The following is a 22,980-nucleotide window of genomic DNA, read 5'->3' on the forward strand; positions in this document are numbered from 1 at the left end:
CTGGCTGAGTATAGCCCCCTTTTTCTTCTGTGTATGTAAGACTTGTACATCTATGCATGATGGGAGTGGCAACTGGGTGGAGGTAAGGAGGAAGCAGGGTTGTGGAGGGGGAGGGATGGTATGGTGGGGGTGGCAGACAGTGAAGTGGTGCAGGTTAGACAAAGGGCAGGGGAGAGATGGGGAAGGGGGGCGGGGGGAGCAGTGGAAAAGGAGAGAAATAAGAAGACTGGGTGTGGTGGTGGAATGACGACTGTGTAGTGCTGGAATGGGAACAAGGGCTGGAAGGGTGAGGACAGTGACTAAAGAAGGTTGAGGCCAGGAGTTTTGCGGGAAGATAGGATGTATTGCAGGGAAAGTTCCCACCTGCGCATTTCAGAAAAGCTGGTGTTGGTAGGAAGGATCCATATGGCACAGGCTGTGAAGCAGTCATTGAAATGAAGGATATCGTGTTTGGCACTCTCGAAATATATTGAGGGTCTTCACTGACTGCATTTTACTGACTGCCACCCCCTCCCCGCCCTAGCCTCCTCCTTACCCCCAACCAGTCACCACTTCCATCATGCACTGATGCTGCTACTCGCAGTGTGGTTTCATTTGCCTGAGCCTGCAGTCGTGTGTGAGAGTTGCTTTTGTGTGTGTGTGTGTGTGTGTGTGTGTGTGTGTGTGTGTGTGTGTGTATTGTTTCGAAGGCCATAATGGCTGAAAGCTTTGTGAGAATCTTTTTGTTGCGTCTATTTGCGAATCAGCATCTCTGCTATGTGGCGAGTAGCAACTTTCCTTCTCACAATATTGTTACATTCCATCCGGGATTTTCCATTGTTTGATTGTACATCTATTATGTATTTGTGGTTATTGTTAAGGCAATGTTCCGCAAAGGCTGAATCGGGCTTCTTCAATCTCCAGCTTCTATGGTGTTTTTTAAGCCTGGTGCAGATTGACCTCCTCGTCTGTCCAATGTAGCCATACTAACACTCACAGTATGTGATTTTATAAACCCCATTTTTTGTCATGGCTGGTTGTTTGGCTTTTGCATTGAACAAGCGACTACCTATTGTCTAAGGGACATAGTGTGATGGAACAAGTGATTGTAGATCATAATGCACTAATTACCAAACTAAATACAAAATCAGTAAGTAATCAGTTAGATATTATTTGTTGGTTGGTTGGTTGGTTTGGGGAAGGAGACCAGACAGCGAGGTCATCGGTCTCAGATATTATTTGTCATTAAAAGTATGTGTTCAACAGCAGAATCATGAAGACCTAGAAATTAGAACACTTTGTAAATGCATTATAATTTTTTAATTGGAAAGAAGAAACTGAAGGAATACAGAAAGGGATTCATTCAATCTTCATTTGATATTAATAGTTAACATTTTCCAGCACCACCCAGTACAACACAGTAAATGTAGGCGGAGTCAACAGATCATAAAGTCTTGAAGTCCCGATAAAGCTAATGAGTACTTTGTGAGAGTAGTAAAAAAAACTGTAAATGAGGTTCCAGATACGGGTATAGACAATGTAAATATTATGATGAAAAACAATGGTTGTACCATGAGTGAGTGGTAAAAATTGCATACTAATGAGATCACAAGTGCAGTAAAAGCTTAAAATCATCAGAGAGTCCAGATTCCTATTGCATGGCTTGTGCTGTCCCGAAGAAAATTGTTTTTGAAATTTGAGAACCATTAAATGAATGATTCTCCTCTGGTACTTCCCCATACTTTTTTAAAAGTATCTTGAACAGCAGTAGTCTACAGAAAAGGTGATCCTAGTGAAATGTGAGGCTACAGGCCAATGACAACTGGCTAAAGTGATGGAGTCTACACATATATACGTACTTCACAAGCCACCATATGGTGCACAGTGGAGGATACCACATATGACAACTACTCATTTCCTTTCCAGTGCAACTCACAAATAGAATGAGGAAGAAACGACTGAACATAGCCTCTGTATGAGCCCTAATTTTCTGCATCTTATCTTTGTGGTCCTTATGCAAAATGTACACTGGGGGCTGTAGAATCATTCTGCTGTCAGCCTCAAATCCTGATTCTATAATTCTGTCAATAGTGCCTCATGAGGAGAATGTGTTCTTCTCTCCAGGGATTCCCATGTGAGTTCATGAAGCATCACTGTGATACTTGTTTGCCAGTTGAACATACCAGTAACAAATCTAGAAGCATGTCTCTGAATTGCTTCGATGTCTTGCTTTAATCTGACCTCATGGAGATCCCAAGCACTTGAGCAGTCACACTAGTGTTCTGTACATGGTTTCCTTTATAGATGAGCTACACTTTTCCACAAATCTTCCCTTCTACCAATCTGGCATGCTCATTGCTCTTCGTGTCACCTTGCAGTATTGTTTTTATTTTATTTATTTTTTTTTATATTTTTTTATCAGTCTACTGACTGGTTTGATGCGGCCCGCAACAAATTCCTTTCCTGTGCTAACCTCTTCATCTCAGAGTAGCACTTGCAACCTACATCCTCAATTATTTGCTTGACGTATTCCAATCTCTATCTTCCTCTACAGTTTTTGCCCTCTACAGCTCCCTCTAGTACCATGGAAGTCATTCCATCATGTCGTAGCAGATGTCCTATCATCCTGTCCCTTCTCCTTATCAGTGTTTCCCACATATTCAAAAAAATGGTTCAAATGGCTCTGAGCACTATGGGACTTAACATCTTAGGTCATCAGTCCCCGAGAACTTAGAACTACTTAAACCTAACTAACCTAAGGACATCACACACATCCATGCCCGAGGCAGGATTCGAACCTGCGACCGTAGCAGCCCCGCGGTTCCGGACTGCAGCGCTAGAACCGCACGGCCACCGCGACCGGCCCCACATATTCCTTTCCTCTCCGATTCTGCGTAGAACCTCCTCATTCCTTACCTTATCAGTCCACCTAATTTTCAACACTCGTCTGTAGCACCACATCTCAAATGCTTTGATTCTCTTCTGTTCCGGTTTTCCCAAAGTCCATGTTTCACTACCATACAATGCTGTACTCCAGACGTACATCCTCAGAAATTTCTTCCTCAAATTAAGGCCGGTATTTGATATTAATAGACTTCTCTTGGCCAGAAATGCCTTTTTTGCCATAGTGAGTCTGCTTTTGATGTCCTCCTTGCTCCATCTGTCATTGGTTATTTTACTGCCTAGGTAGCAGAATTCCTTAACTTCATTGACTTCGTGACCATCAATCCTGATGTTAAGTTTCTCGCTGTTCTCATTTCTACTACTTCTCATTACCTTCGTCTTTCTCCGATTTACTCTCAAATCATACTGTGTACTCATTAGACTGTTCATTCCGTTCAGCAGATCATTTAATTCTTCTTCACTTTCACTCAGGATAGCAATGTCATCAGCGAATCGTATCATTGATATCCTTTCACCTTGTATTTTAATTCCACTCCTGAACCTTTCTTTTATTTCCATCATTGCTTCCTCGATGTACAGATTGAAGAGTAGGGGCGAAAGGCTACAGCCTTGTCTTACACCCTTCTTAATATGAGCACTTCGTTCTTGATCGTCCATTCTTATTATTCCCTCTTGGTTGTTGTACATATTGTATATGACCCGTCTCTCCCTATAGCTTACCCCTACTTTTTTCAGAATCTCAAACAACTTGCACCATTTTATATTGTCGATCGCTTTTTCCAGGTCGACAAATCCTATGAAAGTGTCTTGATTTTTCTTTAGCCTTGCTTCCATTATTAGCTGTAACGTCAGAATTGCCTCTCTCGTCCCTTTACTTTTCCTAAAGCCAAACTGATCGTCACCTAGCGCATTCTTAATTTTCTTTTCCATTCTTCTGTATATTATTCTTGTAAGCAGCTTCAATGCACGAGCTGTTAAGCTGATTGTGCGATAATTCTCGCACTTGTCAGCTCTTGCCGTCTTCGGAATTGTGTGGATGATGCTTTTCCTATGAGGCCGCATAACTTACGTTTTTCCACATTTATAGTAAGCTGCCATTCATTAAACCAGCTAGAAATTCCAAGTCATCCTGTGTCCTAAAGTCACTCAACAATGACACCTTATTGTACACTGCTGTGTCATCAGCAAACAGCTGTAAATTGCTGCTCAGCCTGTCCATCAGTTCATTTATGTAAATAGAGAAGAGATTGGACTGAATCATTCATCCATGACGCACTCCTGGTAATATCCTTGTTTCTCATGAACACTCACCATTGAGGAATTGTACTGGGTTCTATAGAAATCTAGAATGTGGAATCTGTGTGTTGCCCTTCTTCTGTGGTTCACACGATATGATGTTAGAAAAGTGCCAGCTGAGTTTCGCACAAGCGATGCTTTGTAAATCTGTGCTGATTTGTGGATGGAAGCTTTTCTGTCTCAAGGAAATTAATTACATTTGAACTCAGAATGTGTTCAAGAATTCTGCAGCAAACTGATGTCAAGGATACAGGTCTGTAATTATGTGGATGCATTCTTTTACCTTTCTTATATACAAGACTTACCTGCACTTTTTTCCAGTCACTGGGACTTTGCAGTGAGTGAGAGATTCATGATAAATTCAAGATAAGTAAGTGGCCAGTGCTCCACAGTATTCTCTGTAAAACTGGACAGGAATTCCATCTGGCCCTAGAAACTTATTTGTTTTCAACTCTTTCAGTTGATTACCTGCTCCACTGATACCTATTTCTATGCCCTCCATGCAGGAGTCAGTGTGACACTCAAACAACTGTATGTTTGTATAATCCTCCTTGATGAATGATTGCTTAGTGATTTTACACATGTTGTTGTTGTGGTCTTCAGTCCTGAGACTGGTTCGATGCAGCTCTCCACGCTACTCTATCCTGTGCAAGCTTTTTCATCTCCCAGTACCTACTGCAACCTACATCCTTCTGAATCTGCTTAGTGTATTCATCTCTTGGTCTCCCTCTACGATTTTTACCCTCCACGCTGCCCTCCAATACTAAATTGGTGATCCCTTGATGCCTCAGAACATGTCCTACCAACCGATCCCTTCTTCTGGTCAAGTTGTGCCACAAACTTCTCTTCTCCCCAATCCTATTCAATACTTCCTCAATAGTTATGTGATCTACCCATCTAATCTTCAGCATTCTTCTGTAGCACCACATTTCAAAAGCTTCTATTCTCTTCTTGTCTAAACTATTTTCATTCACGTTTCACTTCCATTCATACCTACACTCCATACAAATACTTTCAGAAATGACTTCCTGACATTTCAATCTATACTTGATGTTAACAAATTTTTCTTCTTCAGAAACGCTTTCCTTGGCATTGCTAGTCTACATTGTATATCCTCGCTACTTCGACCATCATCAGTTATTTTGCTCCCCAAACAGCAAAACTCCTTTACTACTTTAAGTGTCTTATTTACTAATCTAATTCCCTCAGCATCACCCGACTTAATTAGACTACATTCCATTATCCTTGTTTTGCTTTTGTTGATGTTCATCTTATATCCTCCTTTCAAGAGACTGTCCATTCCATTCAACTGCTCTTCCAAGTACTTTGCTGTCTCGGACAGAATTACAATGTCATCGGCGAACCTCAAAGTTTTTACTTCTTCTCCATGAATTTTAATACCTACTCCGAATTTTTCTTTTGTTTCCTTTACTGCTTGCTCAATATATAGATTGAACAACATCGGGGAGAGGCTACAACCCTGTCTTACTCCCTTCCCAACCACTGCTTCCCTTTCATGTCCCTCGACTCTTATAACTGCCATCTGGTTTCTGTACAAATTGTAAATAGCCTTTCGCTCCCTGTATTTTACCCCTGCCACCTTTAGAATTTGAAAGAGAGTATTCCAGTCAACATTGTCAAAAGCTTTCTCTAAGTCTACAAATGCTAGAAACGTAGGTTTGCCTTTCCTTAATCTTTCTTCTAAGATAAGTCGTAAGGTCAGTACTGCCTCACGTGTTCCAGTGTTTCTACGGAATCCAAACTGATCTTCCCCGAGGTTGGCTTCTACTAGTTTTTCCATTCGTCTGTAAAGAATTCGTGTTAGTATTTTGCAGCTGTGACTTATTAAACTGACAGTTCGGTAATTTTCACATCTGTCAACACCTGCTTTCTTTGGGATTGGAATTATTATATTCTTCTTGAAGTCTGAGGGTATTTCGCCTGTTTCATACATCCTGCTCACCAGATGGTAGAGTTTTGACAGGACTGGCTCTCCCAAGGCCGTCAATAGTTCCAATGGAATGTTGTCTACTCCGGGGGCCTTGTTTCGACTCAGGTCTTTCAGTGCTCTGTCAAACTCTTCATGCGGTATCATATCTCCCATTTCATCTTCATCTACATCCTCTTCCATTTCCATAATATTGTCCTCAAGTACATCGCCCTTGTATAGACCCTCTATATACTCCTTCCACCTTTCTGCTTTCCCTTCTTTGCTTAGAACTGGGTTTCCATCTGAGCTCCTGATATTCATACAAGTCGTTCTCTTATCTCCAAATGTCTCTTTAATTTTCCTGTAGGCAGTATCTATCTTACCCCTAGTGAGATAGGCCTCTACATCCTTACATTTGTCCTCTAGCCATCCCTGATTAGCCATTTTGCACTTCCTGTCGATCTCATTTTTGAGACGTTTGTATTCCTTTTTGCCTGCTTCATTTACTGCATTTTTATATTTTCTCCTTTCATCAATTAAATTCAATATTTCTTCTGTTACCCAAGTATTTCTACTAGCCCTCGTCTTTTTACCTACTTGATCCTCTGCTGCCTTCGCTACTTCATCCCTCAAAGCTACCCATTCTTCTTCTACTGTATTTCTTTCCCCCATTCCTGTCAATTGTTCCCTTATGCTCTCCCTGAAACTCTGTACAACCTCTGGTTCTTTCAGTTTATCCAGGTCCCATCTCCTTAAATTCCCACCTTTTTGCAGTTTCTTCAGTTTTAATCTACAGGTCATAACCAATAGATTGTGGTCAGAGTCCACATCTGCCCCTGGAAATGTCTTACAATTTAAAACCTGGTTCCTAAATCTCTGTCTTACCATTATATAATCTATCTGATACCTTTTGTATCTCCAGGGTTCTTCCATGTATACAACCTTCTTTCATGATTCTTAAACCAAGTGTTAGTTATGATTATGTTGTGCTCTGTGCAAAATTCTACCAGGCGGCTTCCTCTTTCATTTCTTAGCCCCGATCCATATTCACCTACTATGTTTCCTTCTCTGCCTTTTCCTACACTCGAATTCCAGTCACCCATGACTATTAAATTTTCGTCTCCCTTCACAATCTGAATAATTTCTTTTATTTCATCATACATTTCTTCAATTTCTTCGTCATCTGCAGAGCTAGTTGGCATATAAACTTGTACTACTGTAGTAGGTGTGGGCTTCGTATCGATCTTGGCCACAATAATGCGTTCACTATGCTGTTTGTAGTAGCTTACCTGCATTCCTATTTTCCTATTCATTATTAAACCTACTCCTGCATTACCCCTATTTGATTTTGTGTTTATAACCCTGTAGTCACCTGACCAGAAGTCTTGTTCCTCCTGCCACCGAACTTCACTAATTCCCACTATATCTAACTTCAACCTATCCATTTCCCTTTTTAAATTTTCTAACCTACCTGCCCGATTAAGGGATCTGACATTCCACACTCCGATCCGTAGAACGCCAGTTTTCTTTCTCCTGATAACGACGTCCTCTTGAGTAGTCCCCGCCCGGAGATCCGAATGGGGGACTATTTTACCTCCGGAATATTTTACCCAAGAGGACGCCATCATCATTTAATCATATAGTAAAAGCTGCATGCCCTCGGGAAAAATTACGGCTGTGGTTTCCCCTTGCTTTCAGCCGTTCGCAGTACCAGCACATTTTACACATAACCAGAATTTTTTTGGGTTCTTAGCAAGGTCTCCCTAAGGTATGATGTTGGAAGCTGTTGTATGCTTTGTGCTTTGATCTTGTTACAGATGCATGAATTTCCACTAACTTTTGCCTGTTGACATTTGCACATTCTTTTTTTAACTGAGAGCGCGACAATCTCTGTTTCAAAATTGTTAAGGCTTTCATGGCCACTTGCAAATTGCCTATTCCTTCTTTCTTGGGTTCTTTAGTCGATGTTGGTTTGATGGTATTTCTGATGTTTTTTCAGAACATGTGGCTGACATTGTCAAAACTTGACTCTCCATTGTTGGTGGTGGACTGGAGTTGAGCATGTGCCCACAGAGTATATGGACCTGCTGCACCAACACCCGAGGGTTTTTGTATGGTCATTACCAGTGCAGGAAAATACAGCATACCATGTACATGTCAAAAAGTCTGTGTTGGAATGACTGGACGATCAATCAACACCATGGTCACTGTGGACAATCAATCAACACCATGGTCACTGTGGATGATCAATCAACACCATGGTCACTGAATGTATGTGGTATTTCAGGTTGTAACAGGTGGAGAGATTGGCCATGGAGAAGCACATACTATGTGAGACTGACCACATAAATAAAATTCACCAACACAGAGCACTTGCTGTGGAGAAGAACTACCACACCTGCTCGATCAGGAAAGCTATAGAATTCCACAAAATGACAATAGCTTCAATAAAAAAGAGGAAAGCTTCAGTGTGAATGTGTCCAGGATTCCTATATTGCAGTGAATGATCATTGCAGATAGCAAGGATAGAACCATAATAATAATGACCACAGAAAAACCCTTGGGTGTGAACTTGACTCCAATCCATCACCGGCAATGTAGGGTGAAGCATTGGCATTGCCAGAGACTCACACTGGTGAAACATCAGAAAAATCATCAAACCAACATTGGCCAAAAAACCTGTGACAGAAGCCAACAGACAATTTGTCAATCTCAATAAACATGTTGACAAAAGCTTTTGAAGAGCATTTTATGTAGGATTAACTTAGACATCCAGATGACAGGAGCTTGATACTTGAAACACATTGCTGTTGATTATGTTCCTAATAGAAGCAGTTGTATGCTAAAATAGTTATAACAGTTACCTTAAAATCACTGCCTCTATTGCTTAAGATGGTCAACATTAAAATAATTAATGGTTTTACATTCCATAATATTCCATAATATCTATGTAAATCATAATACGGGTAGAGATACAGTTTGATTTCATTATTCTTATGAGTACGCAAAATTTTCATGGTTTTGATAACAAACAAGGCTTCAGAGATACAAAATTATCTGATTACATCCCAACATTTGAAAAATAGTTTATACTTGTCACTTATTTGTTACTATGGCCTTACCATTACCGCATTATAAAACTTTACAAATGTAAGAGAATGAGTAACTTTGCCAAATTGCCATATTAAAACATTTAGTTTTCACTATTCTCCAGAATCAACCGCATTCTTGAAACACCTAGAGGCAGTGCTCTACTTGTGGGAGTTGGTGGATCAGGAAAGCAGTCTCTGTCTCGCCTTGCTGCTTTCATCTCCAGTCTTGAGGTAGCACAGATACAACTACGCAAAGGTTATGGAATTCCTGATCTCAAGGTCTGTTGCTGATGCATATTTCTTCCATTATTTTAAATGTAATGTCAAGTGCAACATTTTTTTCTATTTCATTTGTTTGTGGAAAATGTTATGTTCAGTATCACCAGGATTCAGTGGGCAGTCAAGTGCAGTGATAATGGTGCATTATGTTTCCTTCACAATAAGCGATATGGTGTCTCAAAAAGAAACAGTTTGATGTTCATAGCGAATAAGCCATTGTAAATATTCAAGCGAAGCATTGAAATAAGATTTGAGCTCCCTGAACAAAAGAGTATCATATTCTGAAAACAATTGTGATGTTATTCTCAACTTCTATCTCAATTTCTTTCTCTGCTATCTTTATAAATTAAGTCATTTATATTTAGTTGATATTTTTCTCTTATAGCTTATTTCATTGCAAACTCTGTGTACAATAGTAATAAAACTTCTGGAGGACTTTTTCCATATATCTATCTATGATTTTCTGGTTATTGTATTGTATTTTGCCTCAAACGTTTTTGGTAAATTTGACCCATTTGGTAATAAACTCTAAACTATTTAGAAAAGATAAAGAAGAAAGTTAACTAAATCAAGCCTGTCATAAGAAATTCATGGCCTGCAGCTGTTTGTCATCCAACTACACTTTGGAATACTTCGATTAGGCACCTGCCTGGTCATCTTCAGGTGAACCATCAAAGACTGATGAAGATGTCCTCCATTCAGAGTATATAGCATACTATGAGTATTTTACATGTGTGTACAGAAAATTTAAGCACAGTCATAGTTTGTGGCAGGTAATGACAAATCAATGCTGAGCTGGTATTTGTAGGCTTATGATGAAGTTAATCCCTCAGAGAACCATCTTTCTTCCATCTAACTAAACCATTCAAGAAAGACAGACAACCATCTTTTATCATTCCATATTGAACGGTACGTTCGTATCAGTGGAGCTGAATGGTGGGCCGGCCGAAGTGGCCGTGCGGTTAAAGGCGCTGCAGTCTGGAACCGCAAGACCGCTACGGTCGCAGGTTCGAATCCTGCCTCGGGCATGGATGTTTGTGATGTCCTTAGGTTAGTTAGGTTTAACTAGTTCTAAGTTCTAGGGGACTAATGACCTCAGAAGTTGAGTCCCATAGTGCTCAGAGCCATTTTTGAGCTGAATGGTGGAAAAACTCTGATAATTTATCTTCTCTGTGAAGCCGCATTATGAAAGTATTACTCATGTACCTCCAAAATACAGTTAGTTTAAGGGCTGCTGATTTGAACTCTCTCTCCCCAAAGTACTCTGTTAAAAAGGTTGTCTAACACAGTTGACAAAGTGCTACCCATGCCATTTCTTTTCTTTGAATGCTGCAGAAAAATAATATGGGGAATTTGCTGTGCTCTTTTGAAGACTTTTCCTCAACACAGTAACTTAACCTCCACAGAAAAGGGTGTACTATGAAAGATCCTGACATAATGGTGCTGAAGGGTGATGCAACAGTATTGTTACCTTGTAGTGTGTATGTTGATAAGATGTATGGTCTACTAAGTAATCCCACCTATTTGGAAGATTGATTACAATCTTGCAGGATGTTTGCAGTGGAAGACTTCTGCACTCCTGAATTTTTCATTGTTATCTCAAGCGACCATCAAAGAGTAAGGGCACATGTTTGCATATCAGCAAGACTGTTTGGCCTTCATAAAATTCATAAATGAGGTCTACCTTTATGGCCAATAGTGAACACCATTGGTGGCCTCACTTACATTTTAGCCAAACTTCTTGCTTTGTTGCTGAGGCCACTGGTGGGCTAATTCTCACATCATTCACAAAACTCGACTGATGTTATCAACAGACTGGGGGTCTCCGTCTAAGTAGTTCAGACTATTTTGTCAACTTAAATGTAGTATTTCTTTTTACAGAGGTCCCACTCACAAAATCTTTATCACTAATTGGTGGTAAGTGTCAGGTTGACATCACTGCTTTGTTTTGGCACACCCTTTCCTCAACCTATTTTATGTTCAATCAAGAATATTTTGAGCAGACTAATGGCAGTGCCATGGATAGCCCTCTGTCTCCCCTGGTGGCCACTCTTTTAATGTAGGACTTTGAGGAGAGAGCACTTCAATCAGCAGCTCTTAAACCAACTGTATTTTGGAGATACATGGATGATACTTTCATAGTGTGGCCTCCTAGAGAAGATTAATTACTGGAATTTTTCCAGTACTTCAACTCTATCCATAACAACATCCAGTTCACTATGGAATTAGAAAAAGGTGGGGGGGGGGGGGGGGGGGGGGAGGGTCTGCCTTTTTTCGGATGTTTTGGTTAGATGGAATGATGGCTCTCTGGGGCATTCAGTTTATCATAAGGCCAGATATAGCTACTTGTATTTACAATCATCAAGTTGTCATCACCCATTGCAACCTATGAATGTGCTTAAATAGCTTTCACACAGAGATCACACTATCTCACATGCAGACAGATAGTTTGCCTAAACAGATTGCCCACCTGAAGACAGTGTTCAGAGAAAATGGATATTCTACTTGGTAGATTAACAGGGCACTATCAATTAAAACCAAAATAAAGAGCAGAGCACACACACCAAATCTCTATCTTTTCTTCCCTTTGTTGCCAATATTTCATTTAAAATAACAAGATTCCTCTATAATTTTCAGATGAAAGTGTTTTTCCCATTACCATCTGAGATTGATGACCTTTCGGGATCAGTGAAGGACAATTTATTATTGCAGAAGATTGGAATTTTTATAAAATAGGTTGCCAGTGCAATTTGGCTTATATATGCCTTCAGCAGACATGCTGTGGAAGAATGTTGCACCAAACATTAGTGCCGCACTTGCCTTTTGCAACCAAACAAGTCTGCTGCTGCTGAACATTGCATCTGTATTGGACATTTAGTGGAGTACATAAAACAATAATTTTGACCACAACAAAATATTTTAGGGATTCCATTATTAAAGATTCCATGGAAATATGCTTAGCATAAAATCTGATGAACTATGACAGTGGCTACCACCTGGACAATGTGTGGAATCCTGTCCTCTCCATAATGTGCTGAAATTGAAAGCAACAGAGTACACTGAAGTCTGCAGCAAGCAGAAATGCAGAGGACAGCTGAGTTCCACAGTTTCACCAGCAAGAACACTGCCATGAAGTAGTGTGTTCCATCTGTCAACTCAGTTTTGACATGTACTCAACATAGCAAAATATGTTGTGGAAAGGAGGACTACTTCTTAAGTCTTCAATGGCTCACCTGAGGATGACTGGCTGGTGCCCAGTCAAAATATCATGTAGTTGTCCATCTCGAGGCCTTGCTGCAGTGTTAACACCGGCTCTCGTCAGATCATCAAAGTTCAGCATTGTCGGGCTTGGCTAGCACTTGGATGGGTGATCATCCAGTCTGCCAAGTGTTGTTGGTAAGCGGGTGCACTCAGCTCTTGTGAGCTACTTGACTGAGAAGTGGTGGGTCCAGTCATGAAAACTGACAACAGCTGGCAGAGCGGTGTGCTGTGACCATAACCCCCTCCATATCTGCATCACGTAACACCTACAGGCCAAGAATGACATGGCAGTTGATCAGTATAGTTGAGCCTTATGAGACCTGTTCTGATGGAGAAGCTGTCCATCTGCAAGCCGAAATCTCTTCAGACACTCAGTTTGCCAGGAAAATTTTAAAATTCACATAAATCAAGTTTGTTATAATCATGAAAACCAGGTAGAACTCCACATCAATGATCAGCAGAAGAATGGCGCAAATATTTTCAGGAGAAAAGTTCTCTTTATCTAGAGAGCAGAAGAAAGGGGAGAGTTAGACTGTCTCTTAGGGGATTTACTAATACAGTTTTGTGCCAATATATACTCTCTAATGCTGTTTGTGCTTAATTACTAGAATTTAGGACAAACCATGCAATTCACAACCACAATATTAGGAGTAAAAATTATTCCCATATAGGCTATGCATGCTTTTCTAGGGTTCAGAACAGAGTTTTATATTCTGCTGCTAACATCAATAACACATTGCCAGTAGACATCAAGCAGGAAACTGAAAATCTCCAGATATTAAAAAACCAAGTAAACTTTACCTTATTAGCCCTTCTTTCTGTAACTTAACAGTGTATTTGTATTCAAGGGTGTAAATGTCACTGTCATTTCTAATATTTGTGTTAAACATACCTGTATTTCTCCTATATGTTGACAGATGATCTTGTGTTACTTGCAGAGTTAAATATTTGATTTTTTTAAGTATTACATACACTGACAGAAAAAAATCACAGCTCTAAGAAGGAACTGTGCAACACAAACAAAAGTTGGTAGGCATGTTTCTACATCTGAAATATGATGTCTGTCCAAATTTTGCACTAGTTGCTTAAGAATAGCACTAGTCATGCCACTATGAGGATGCAAATAAGGTTTTGTTTTAAATATACGTTGTGATGCTCCCAACTGTTAGTTACTTTTTAGATTGGATGCTGTGAGTTGATTTTAGTCAAGAATGCCTTTAAGGTGACGAAGATGCCAGTATCAACACTTCACTGAGTTTGAATGATGTTGGGTAACAGGGCTATAGAAGGTGGATGTTCCTTCTGCGATATTGCAGAAAGACTTGGCAGGAATGGAGCTGTTGTGCATGATTGCTTACAGCGGTGGTTACAGGAATGTATGGTCACAAGAAGGCTGGGCTCCAGATAGAATGGCCATGTGGCACTACTGAGAGGGAATGCTATCCTGTTTGGCATATGGCTCTGGTGCATCGCACTACATGTGCAGCAGCAAGTTGAGTTGCAGTTGGCATCACAGTGATGCAATGAACTGTTATAAATTGGTTACTTCACGGACAGCTCCAAGCCCGATGTCCTATAGTGTGCATTCCACTGAACCCAAACCATCACCATTTACGATTTGAGTGGTGTCAAGTGAGAGCTCATTGGTGGGCAGGGTGTAGATCTGTTGTGTTTTATGATGAAAGCTGGCTGTTCTTCAGCGTCAGCCATGACTGTGTGTTGGTTAGAAGGAGGCCATTTGAGGGCCTGCAACCAACCTGCCTGTAGACACACTGGACCTATACATGGAATTAAGATCTGGGAGGCGATTTTGTATGACAGCAGGAGCACTATCATTGTTAGCCTATGCACCCTGACTGCAAATTTGTACATCTATCTGATGATTCGACCTGTTGTGCTGCCATTCATGAATAGCATTCCAGGGGTGTTTTCCAACAGGATAAGCTGGTCCACATGCTACTGTTGTAACCCAGTATGCTCTGTAGAGTGTTGACATCTTGGCTTGGCCTGCTCAGTCACCAGATCTGTCTCCAGTCAAGCACATATGGGACATCATCAGACGACAGCTGCAGCATCATCCATAGCTAGAATTAACCATCCCCTGCATTGCCCAATCAAGTGCAACAGGCATTGGACTCCATCCCTGAACTAACACCTGGCACCTGTGCATCAGAATGCATGCATGTTTGCATGCTTGTATCAACATTCTGGCGGTTACACCGGTTATGAATGTACCATCATTTCACATTTGCAGTGGCTTACCTCGCCCTGTGATCTTGCAATGTTAACCACTTAAATATGTATTTCTGAAATTTAATTGCTCTACATTAATTATTTTTTGGTGTTGCACTTTTTTTTCTGTAAGTGTAAAAACAGCTTCAGAGGCTTTTGACCCATATCTGTGTAGTCCTTTTCTACATCTACATCCACCTCTACATCTACATCTACAGGGATACTCTGCAAATCACATTTAAAAGCCTGGCAGAGGGTTCAGCAAACCACCTTCACAAGTCTCTATTATTCCAATCTGGTACAGTGCACAGAAAGAACGAACACTTATATCTTTCCATATGAGCTCTGATTTCCCTTATTTTATCGTGGTGATCATTTGTTCCTATGTAGGCTGGAGTCAAGAAAATATTTTTGCATTCGGAGGAGAAGGTGGGCGATTGGAATTTCATGAGAAGATTCCATCACAGCGAAAAACACCTTTGTTTTAATGATGTCCGGCCCAAATCTTATATCATTTCAGTGACAGTCTCTCCCATATTTCACGATAATACAAAATGTGCTGCCCTTCTTTGAACTTTTTTAATGTACTCTGTCAATCCTATATGGTAAGGATACCACACTACAAAGCAATATTCTAAAAGAGGATGGACAAGCGTAGTGTAGGCAGTCTCCTTAGTAAATCTGTTACATGTTCTAAGTGTCCTGCCAATAAAATGGAGTCTTTGGTTAGCCTTCCCCACAACATTTTGTTCCTTCCAATTTAAGTTGTTTGTAATTGTGATTCCTAGGTATTTAGATGAATATACGACCTTTAGATTTGACTGATTTATTGTGTAAACAAAGTTTAACTGATTCCTTTTAGCACTCATGTGGATGACCTCACACTTTTCGTTATTTAGGGTCAACTGCCAATTTTTGCACCATTCAGATATCTTTTGTAAATCATTTTGCAATTTGTTTTGATCTTCTGATGGCTTTGTTAGTCGATAAATGGCAGCGTCATCTGCAAACAACCTAAGACGGCTGCTGAGATTGTCTCCCAAATCATTTGTATAGATAAGGAACACCAAAGGGCATATAACATTACTCTGGGGAGTGCCAGAAATCTCTTCTGTTTTACTCAATGACTACTACAAACTGTGTCCTCTCTGACAGGAAATCACAAATTCAGTCACATAACTGAGATGATACTCCATAAGCACGCAATTTCACTACAAGCTGCTTGTGTAGTAGAGTGTCAAAGCCTTCCAGAAATCCAGAAATAAGGAATCAATCTGAAATCCCTTGTCAATAGCACTCAACACTTCATGCGCATAAAGAGCTAGTTGTGTCACACAAGAACGATATTTTCTAAATCCATGTTGACTGTGTGTCAATAGACCATTTTCTTTAATGTAATTTATAATGTTCAAACAAAATATATGTTCCAATATCCTGCTGCATATCGACGTTAATGATATGGGCCTGTAATTTAGTGGATTACTCCTACTATCTTTCTTGAATACTGATGTGACCTGTGCAACTTTCCAGTCTTTGGGTATGGATTTTTTGTTGAGCGAATGGTTGTATATGATTGTTATGTATGGAGCTAATGCATCAGCATGCTCTGAAAGGAACCTGATTTGTATACAGTCTTTCTTCACAGAACATATTGAGAAAAACTTTACTGGCTTAAATGGTATTCCTTAAGGCAGTGTCCTCAGTATTATTATCTTTACCATTGCCATCAATATTGTGATTGCAGTGTGTGTGCAGCTGCAGTGTTCATTATACATGGATGATTTTGTGATATTTTGTGCCTGATCAAATTCATCGACAATGGGGTGCTGATTGCAGACATCAAATAAAAAGATAGAAGCATTGAACACTGTACACTGCCATTTGATTCTTGAGGAAAACATCGCTGTTTGTCGATCCTAACCAGATGTGACACATTTTTTGCAACTGAGGAACAGTATTCTGAATGTGAAAGAGATTGCGAGGTTTCTAGATGACCTCTTGAGTGGTTATAAACTGACAACTGATGTGGTTACCACATCTCTGAAAATTGAAGCCAGATCTCTTAAAAGACACTAAATTTTTGGATTAGCATGTCTTATCGCTTCAGTTTTACAAGATATGTAGCCCCACTCGAGTTGTAGTTTTTTTGAAATCCATGCACCAGCATAGGCTTTCTGAGCATATGAAGATGCTAAGATTTTATCGTTCAGAGGAAATTAGATTAACCAAAGATGCATGCAGGGCCAGCCCCATACTCTCCCTCTGATTGGAGGGTGGTGAGCCACACTGTTCATACTCATGTTTGATTGAGAGTCACCCATATTCCATCTTGCTGAACAACAACCAACACAGAAAATGGCATAAACTAATCACCCACAAGTAACAAAGTCATTTGAGGTTCACCTAAAAGCTGACCTATTTCGCGTCAAACAGATTCCAGTTCTTGCCCAGAGGCCAACTGCTACTGTATTCTTGGATTTAAGAGGAAAATTCAGCAGTAAAATAAGTTTTTTGATATATTGTGACAGCACCACAATTATTTGACAATTTAAACTATGGGAGACTACCTTGGCTGCTCTGTAGTTTACCCTGATAGTACCGACAAGATTCAATTACCAACTGAACTTAGCATCTGTGATGCTTAGGTAAGTGGAATTTTGAGGGTACTGAAGCAAAAATGACATTTTTTGCCAAATTTAAATGATTCCTTGCAAGTCATCTAGTGCTTGCACCCAGCAGGGAAATCAGTCCAGTCCACAAGATACCATGCTTTGCTCACAACATCAAAAGAAGGAGGCTATATTCCTGTAGATGACAGATGAGCAAATTTGGTGCAACAAACTGGCAGATGTAACTGCCAAGTATATTTGTGGTGTACCTACTGTGACATCATCTAAATGTCCTAACTCTTAAAGTGCTGGTTAACATGTCATTGGGAAGAACAAGCTGCAGTTGGTAAATTCCAGTACTGGTTCACAATAAACTTTCTTCCAGCAGCCACTGATGCGAAAGTGTTCCTCTCTCCTTCAAAATAGCACACTGCTCTCTGGCATATGGTTCCTTTTTTAGATAAGAGGACTCACCAGTGTATGGTGTTTGTGGCAAACAGCTATATGTACGTTTCATTTTGGAAGAGTGCAGACATTTTAGTAATGTGAGGGCAGTCCATTATTTGTCTGTGGACTTGCTCGCTATTTCATATGACACTAACTCACTCATAGTTGTTAATACTTGAAGTTTTATATAAATTTCTTCTTCTTCTCAGTTTTTATGCAGTATGTTGATAGTAAACTTACCTTAACTATTCAGCATCTAACCAGTAACCATTCCCATTTGGAAATCTTTACAATTTATTACAGCTAATTTATATTGTATTATTTTTTTACTATGGCAGCATAATAATAATTACCTTAGTACTTGTGAGTACAATGTCATGTGCCCTTAACACAAACAACAACAATAGTCCCTGTTAGCTGCAACAATTCAAACAACAATAATAGTTCCCGTTAGCTGCTTAACAAATATCAATGCTCATTGTATCTGGGTGTCTATATTTTATTCTTTGATAAATGTCATTGTGATAGATAGACATTAAGCTACAAAACAGGTAAAAGGCAGCTATTTTGTACAAGAGAGGAAGCAGCAGGAGTAATGAAAGATAGTTAATAATAGTTTCATGATTGTCAGTTATATTAATGCAGAATCTAACATCTGGTTTTCAGATTTGTTCATATACACCTCACTCCAAAACAAAAAAAGTTCTGCTTCATGATGTAAACTTTGGGAGAATGATGTGGCTTTCACACATTTTAACAGTAATGTGGCTGGTTATGATTATTATCAATTGGTTCTTATCCACTAAAACATATGCTTCACTTCTGAACCGCAGCCCATATTCAACAATATAAGAAAAGGGTAGATTGCTACTTACCATAAAGATTAAATGTTAAGCTGCAGACAGGAACAACAAAAAGACACTTACACATTAGCTTTCGACTACACCCATCATCAAAAAAGGAAACACACAATCTTGTGTGAATGAATGTATGAGTGTTTCCTTTATTGAGGAAGGCTGTGGCCGAAAGCTAGTGTGTAAGTATCTGTTAGTTGTTCCTGTCTGCAACTTAAGTATTAATCTATCTTCCCTTATATTGTCAATATTCCATCCTGGAGTTTCCAGTGTTTGATTTTACAACATGTATTCACATTCACCAGATGATAAATGCTTTATTTTTCAAAGTATTGATGCTGTCTCAACTCAGCTTACTCAAGTGGAATGGCACAGTTTTGTTATGCTAAGCACTTACTCTTCAGTGAGTTTCATTCTTTTACACGAATGACTGAGTGATGCTAATACAATTCTCAGTCCATTAATTACCAGATACATGTTATTAGTTGATGGACATCTCTATCTACTGAACTTAGTCAGAACCAGAAGATACAAATAATATCAATGAAGTTGATACTACAAAAAAGTGCTTCTTATTATAAATCAGTGGAAAATATTTACATGAGTTCACTGCTCACTAAATAGAAGAAATATTGAGCAAAAGACAAAAGTAACTGATCTTTTCTCTCTACCTTTCATATTCTTCCAGCTTAGCAGTTGTAACTGGGAAGAGCAGCAGTCTTGACCGGAATGAATTAGGAAACAATGTGTAATATGTAGGTGTACACAGTGGAGATGTGTGGAACCAACACAGGAATGGAAGAGTAATGTCTATTTCGATCTATATGGCCCATAATGTACAATTTTGAAATCATTTTCTCTCTGTATATAAAAGGCATTGTCTCAGCTGAGTGACTGGCTATCTCACTCACTGACTCATCATCACCCAGCCCAAACTACTAAGGATGGAAACTTGAAATTTGCAGATGGTGTTGAAAAACTTCAGCCATTTTTTAAGAACGGATTTTTCGTCATTCCATCCGTAAAGGGGTGAAATATGGGATGAAAGGGTTTTGAAATTATGTTGCTGCTAAGGCAATTTTGAAGCTAGACCTACAAAATTGATATTTGGCTCCTTGGTCAGAAATAAAGAAACCCATAGACAGCAATTTTGGAAATTTAACCCCTAAGAGGGTGAAATAGTGGGTAAAAGTTTTTTGGAAGTAAATCACTACTGAAGAACTACTAAAGCATTTTTAAAGCCATATCTACGAAAATTGGTATTTGGTTACTCAGTTACGAATAAAGAAATATGTGTTTCAGTGTCTTTTGAAATCCAACCCATAAGGGGGTGAAATAGGGGATGAAAAGTTTTACATATCACGAGCACAGAAAAATGGTTTAGGGAATAGTGGATGGCCTGTAGTGGGAAAGATCTTAATGAACGGTCTCATCAAACTGTGGCCAAATACCAATTGAACCATACAGTTCTGGAACACCTGTTCAGCATATCTGGTTCACTTTAATGGCAGCTCTGCAGGCTCTGCCAACTTCATCGTCTGCACCAACAGCAGTTTTCCTGAGCTGGACACTGCACAGATGGAAGATTTTGTTCTCTAACAAATCTTTCATTCCCATAAGCTCACACCCCCTCCCCACAATGCAGCCACAAATTTGGTTAATCCCTGTTTCTCACTTGACTCCACATTCAGCTCCATTACCATCCAGTTCTACACTTTTTCTCTCACGCTAGCTTCACATTTCTTACAGTATTTTTCTATTCCATCCTATCTTGTATTTTTCTTTACTTATCTCTATCTGACATTTCTGGATCATCCATCTTCCTCCTGTACCATCTTTGTTAGTATTTCTCGTGATGACTCTTCACTCTCTGCCATACTCACTTACTGTGGATCTCACCTACATATTCCACACTGGATTCATCTTTGCTAACCCCTTTCCTTGGTGTTTGTCCCTCTACTATCCAATCATGTTCAGTAGATCTATCACATTATCCAGATAGATCACTATCCATCCTAGAAAGGCTGTAGTATCAAGGCAGTGGAAGATAGCTATGACCTGTTTGCTGCCAAATGCCTCTTCTCCTCTTTTAGTAGTGGTTTGTTCCCACACAGATGTTCATTTTCATATATTTTCAGCCTTACATTGTCACATTTATTGTGCCTTCTCTACATTTAATATCTACTGTTGATTACTTGTTCAATGATAAATGAAACATGGCATTTCTTAACAGATGGAGTTGTCAGGTTTGTACCTGAAGTCTGGGCTGAAGAATGTGGGCATAATGTTCTTAATGACAGATGCCCAAGTTCCTAATGAGCTCTTTCTCGTACTCATAAATGATATGCTAGCATCAGGTGAAGTTCCTGATTTATTCTCAGATGATGAAGTTGAGAACATCATTGGTGGAGTTCGTAATGAGGTATGATAATTGTATTCAATCTTTGCAAAGAAGAGAATAAAACATTCCTTAGCTGTAATACACTCCTGGAAATGGAAAAAAGAACACATTGACACCGGTGTGTCAGACCCACCATACTTGCTCCGGACACTGCGAGAGGGCTGTACAAGCAATGATCACACGCACGGCACAGCGGACACACCAAGAACCGCGGCGTTGGCCGTCGAATGGCGCTAGCTGCGCAGCATTTGTGCACCGCCGCCGTGAGTGTCAGCCAGTTTGCCGTGGCATACGGAGCTCCATCGCAGTCTTTAACACTGGTAGCATGCCACGACAGCGTGGACGTGAACCGTATGTGCAGTTGACGGACTTTGAGCGAGGGCGTATAGTGGGCATGCGGGAGGCCGGGTGGACGTACCGCCGAATTGCTCAACACGTGGGGCGTGAGGTCTCCACAGTACATGAATGTTGTCGCCAGTGGTCGGCGGAAGGTGCACGTGCCCGTCGACCTGGGACCGGACCGCAGCGACGCACGGATGCACGCCAAGACCATAGGATCCTACGCAGTGCCTTAGGGGACCGCACTGCCACTTCCCAGCAAATTAGGGACACTGTTGCTCCTGGGGTATCGGCGAGGACCATTCGCAACCGTCTCCATGAAGCTGGGCTACGGTCCCGCACACCGTTAGGCCGTCTTCCGCTCACGCCCCAACATCGTGCAGCCCGCCTCCAGTGGTGTCGCGACAGGCGTGAATGGAGGAACGAATGGAGACGTGTCGTCTTCAGCGATGAGAGTCGCTTCTGCCTTGGTGCCAATGATGGTCGTATGCGTGTTTGGCGCCGTGCAGGTGAGCGCCACAATCAGGACTGCATACGACCGAGGCACACAGGGCCAACACCTAGCATCATGGTGTGGGGAGCGATCTCCTACACTGGCCGTACACCACTGGTGATCGTCGAGGGGACACTGAATAGTGCACGGTACATCCAAACCGTCATCGAACCCATCGTTCTACCATTCCTAGACCGGCAAGGGAACTTGCTGTTCCAACAGGACAATGCACGTCCGCATGTATCCCGTGCCACCCAACGTGCTCTAGAAGGTGTAAGTCAACTACCCTGGCCAGCAAGATCTCCGGATCTGTCCCCCATTGAGCATGTTTGGGACTGGATGAAGCGTCGTCTCACGTGGTCTGCACGTCCAGCACGAATGCTGGTCCAACTGAGGCGCCAGGTGGAAATGGCATGGCAAGCCGTTCCACAGGACTACATCCAGCATCTCTACGATCGTCTCCATGGGAGAATAGCAGCCTGCATTGCTGCGAAAGGTGGATATACACTGTACTAGTGCCGACATTGTGCATGCTCTGTTGCCTGTGTGTATGTGCCTGTGGTTCTGTCAGTGTGATCATGTGATGTATCTGACCCCAGGAATGTCTCAATAAAGTTTCCCCTTCCTGGGACAATGAATTCACGGTGTTCTTATTTCAATTTCCAGGAGTGTAGTTTGAGAAATCAACTGATTATTAATTTTTAAGTTCAGTTACTGCTTTCTTAGAAGGTTATCTTCAAAGGTCTTTAAATTACCTAGTATTGTCTTTTCAGTTGAAATTAATTGCATGTATGTGTCATTTTGTGTTATTTATAGTCAGAATAAAAACATGATCAAAGGTATTAATGATGGCTCTATTTTTCT

The 22,980-nt window shown here is 40.5% G+C and overlaps 1 protein-coding gene across 1 annotated transcript in view; it reads left to right on the forward strand.

Moving 5' to 3' along the window:
- LOC126252221 (dynein beta chain, ciliary) overlaps positions 1 to 22,980 on the forward strand; it is a 769,797-nt gene that overhangs the window by 518,637 nt on the left and 228,180 nt on the right. Inside the window, exons 52-53 of the mRNA XM_049953092.1 lie at positions 9,324 to 9,480; positions 21,117 to 21,305. Of these exons, the coding sequence (XP_049809049.1) occupies positions 9,324 to 9,480; positions 21,117 to 21,305 (346 nt within the window). The remainder of the gene's footprint in view (positions 1 to 9,323; positions 9,481 to 21,116; positions 21,306 to 22,980) is intronic.

This window comes from Schistocerca nitens, chromosome 4 (assembly GCF_023898315.1).
Source record: "Schistocerca nitens isolate TAMUIC-IGC-003100 chromosome 4, iqSchNite1.1, whole genome shotgun sequence".
Lineage (NCBI taxonomy): Eukaryota > Metazoa > Arthropoda > Insecta > Orthoptera > Acrididae > Schistocerca > Schistocerca nitens.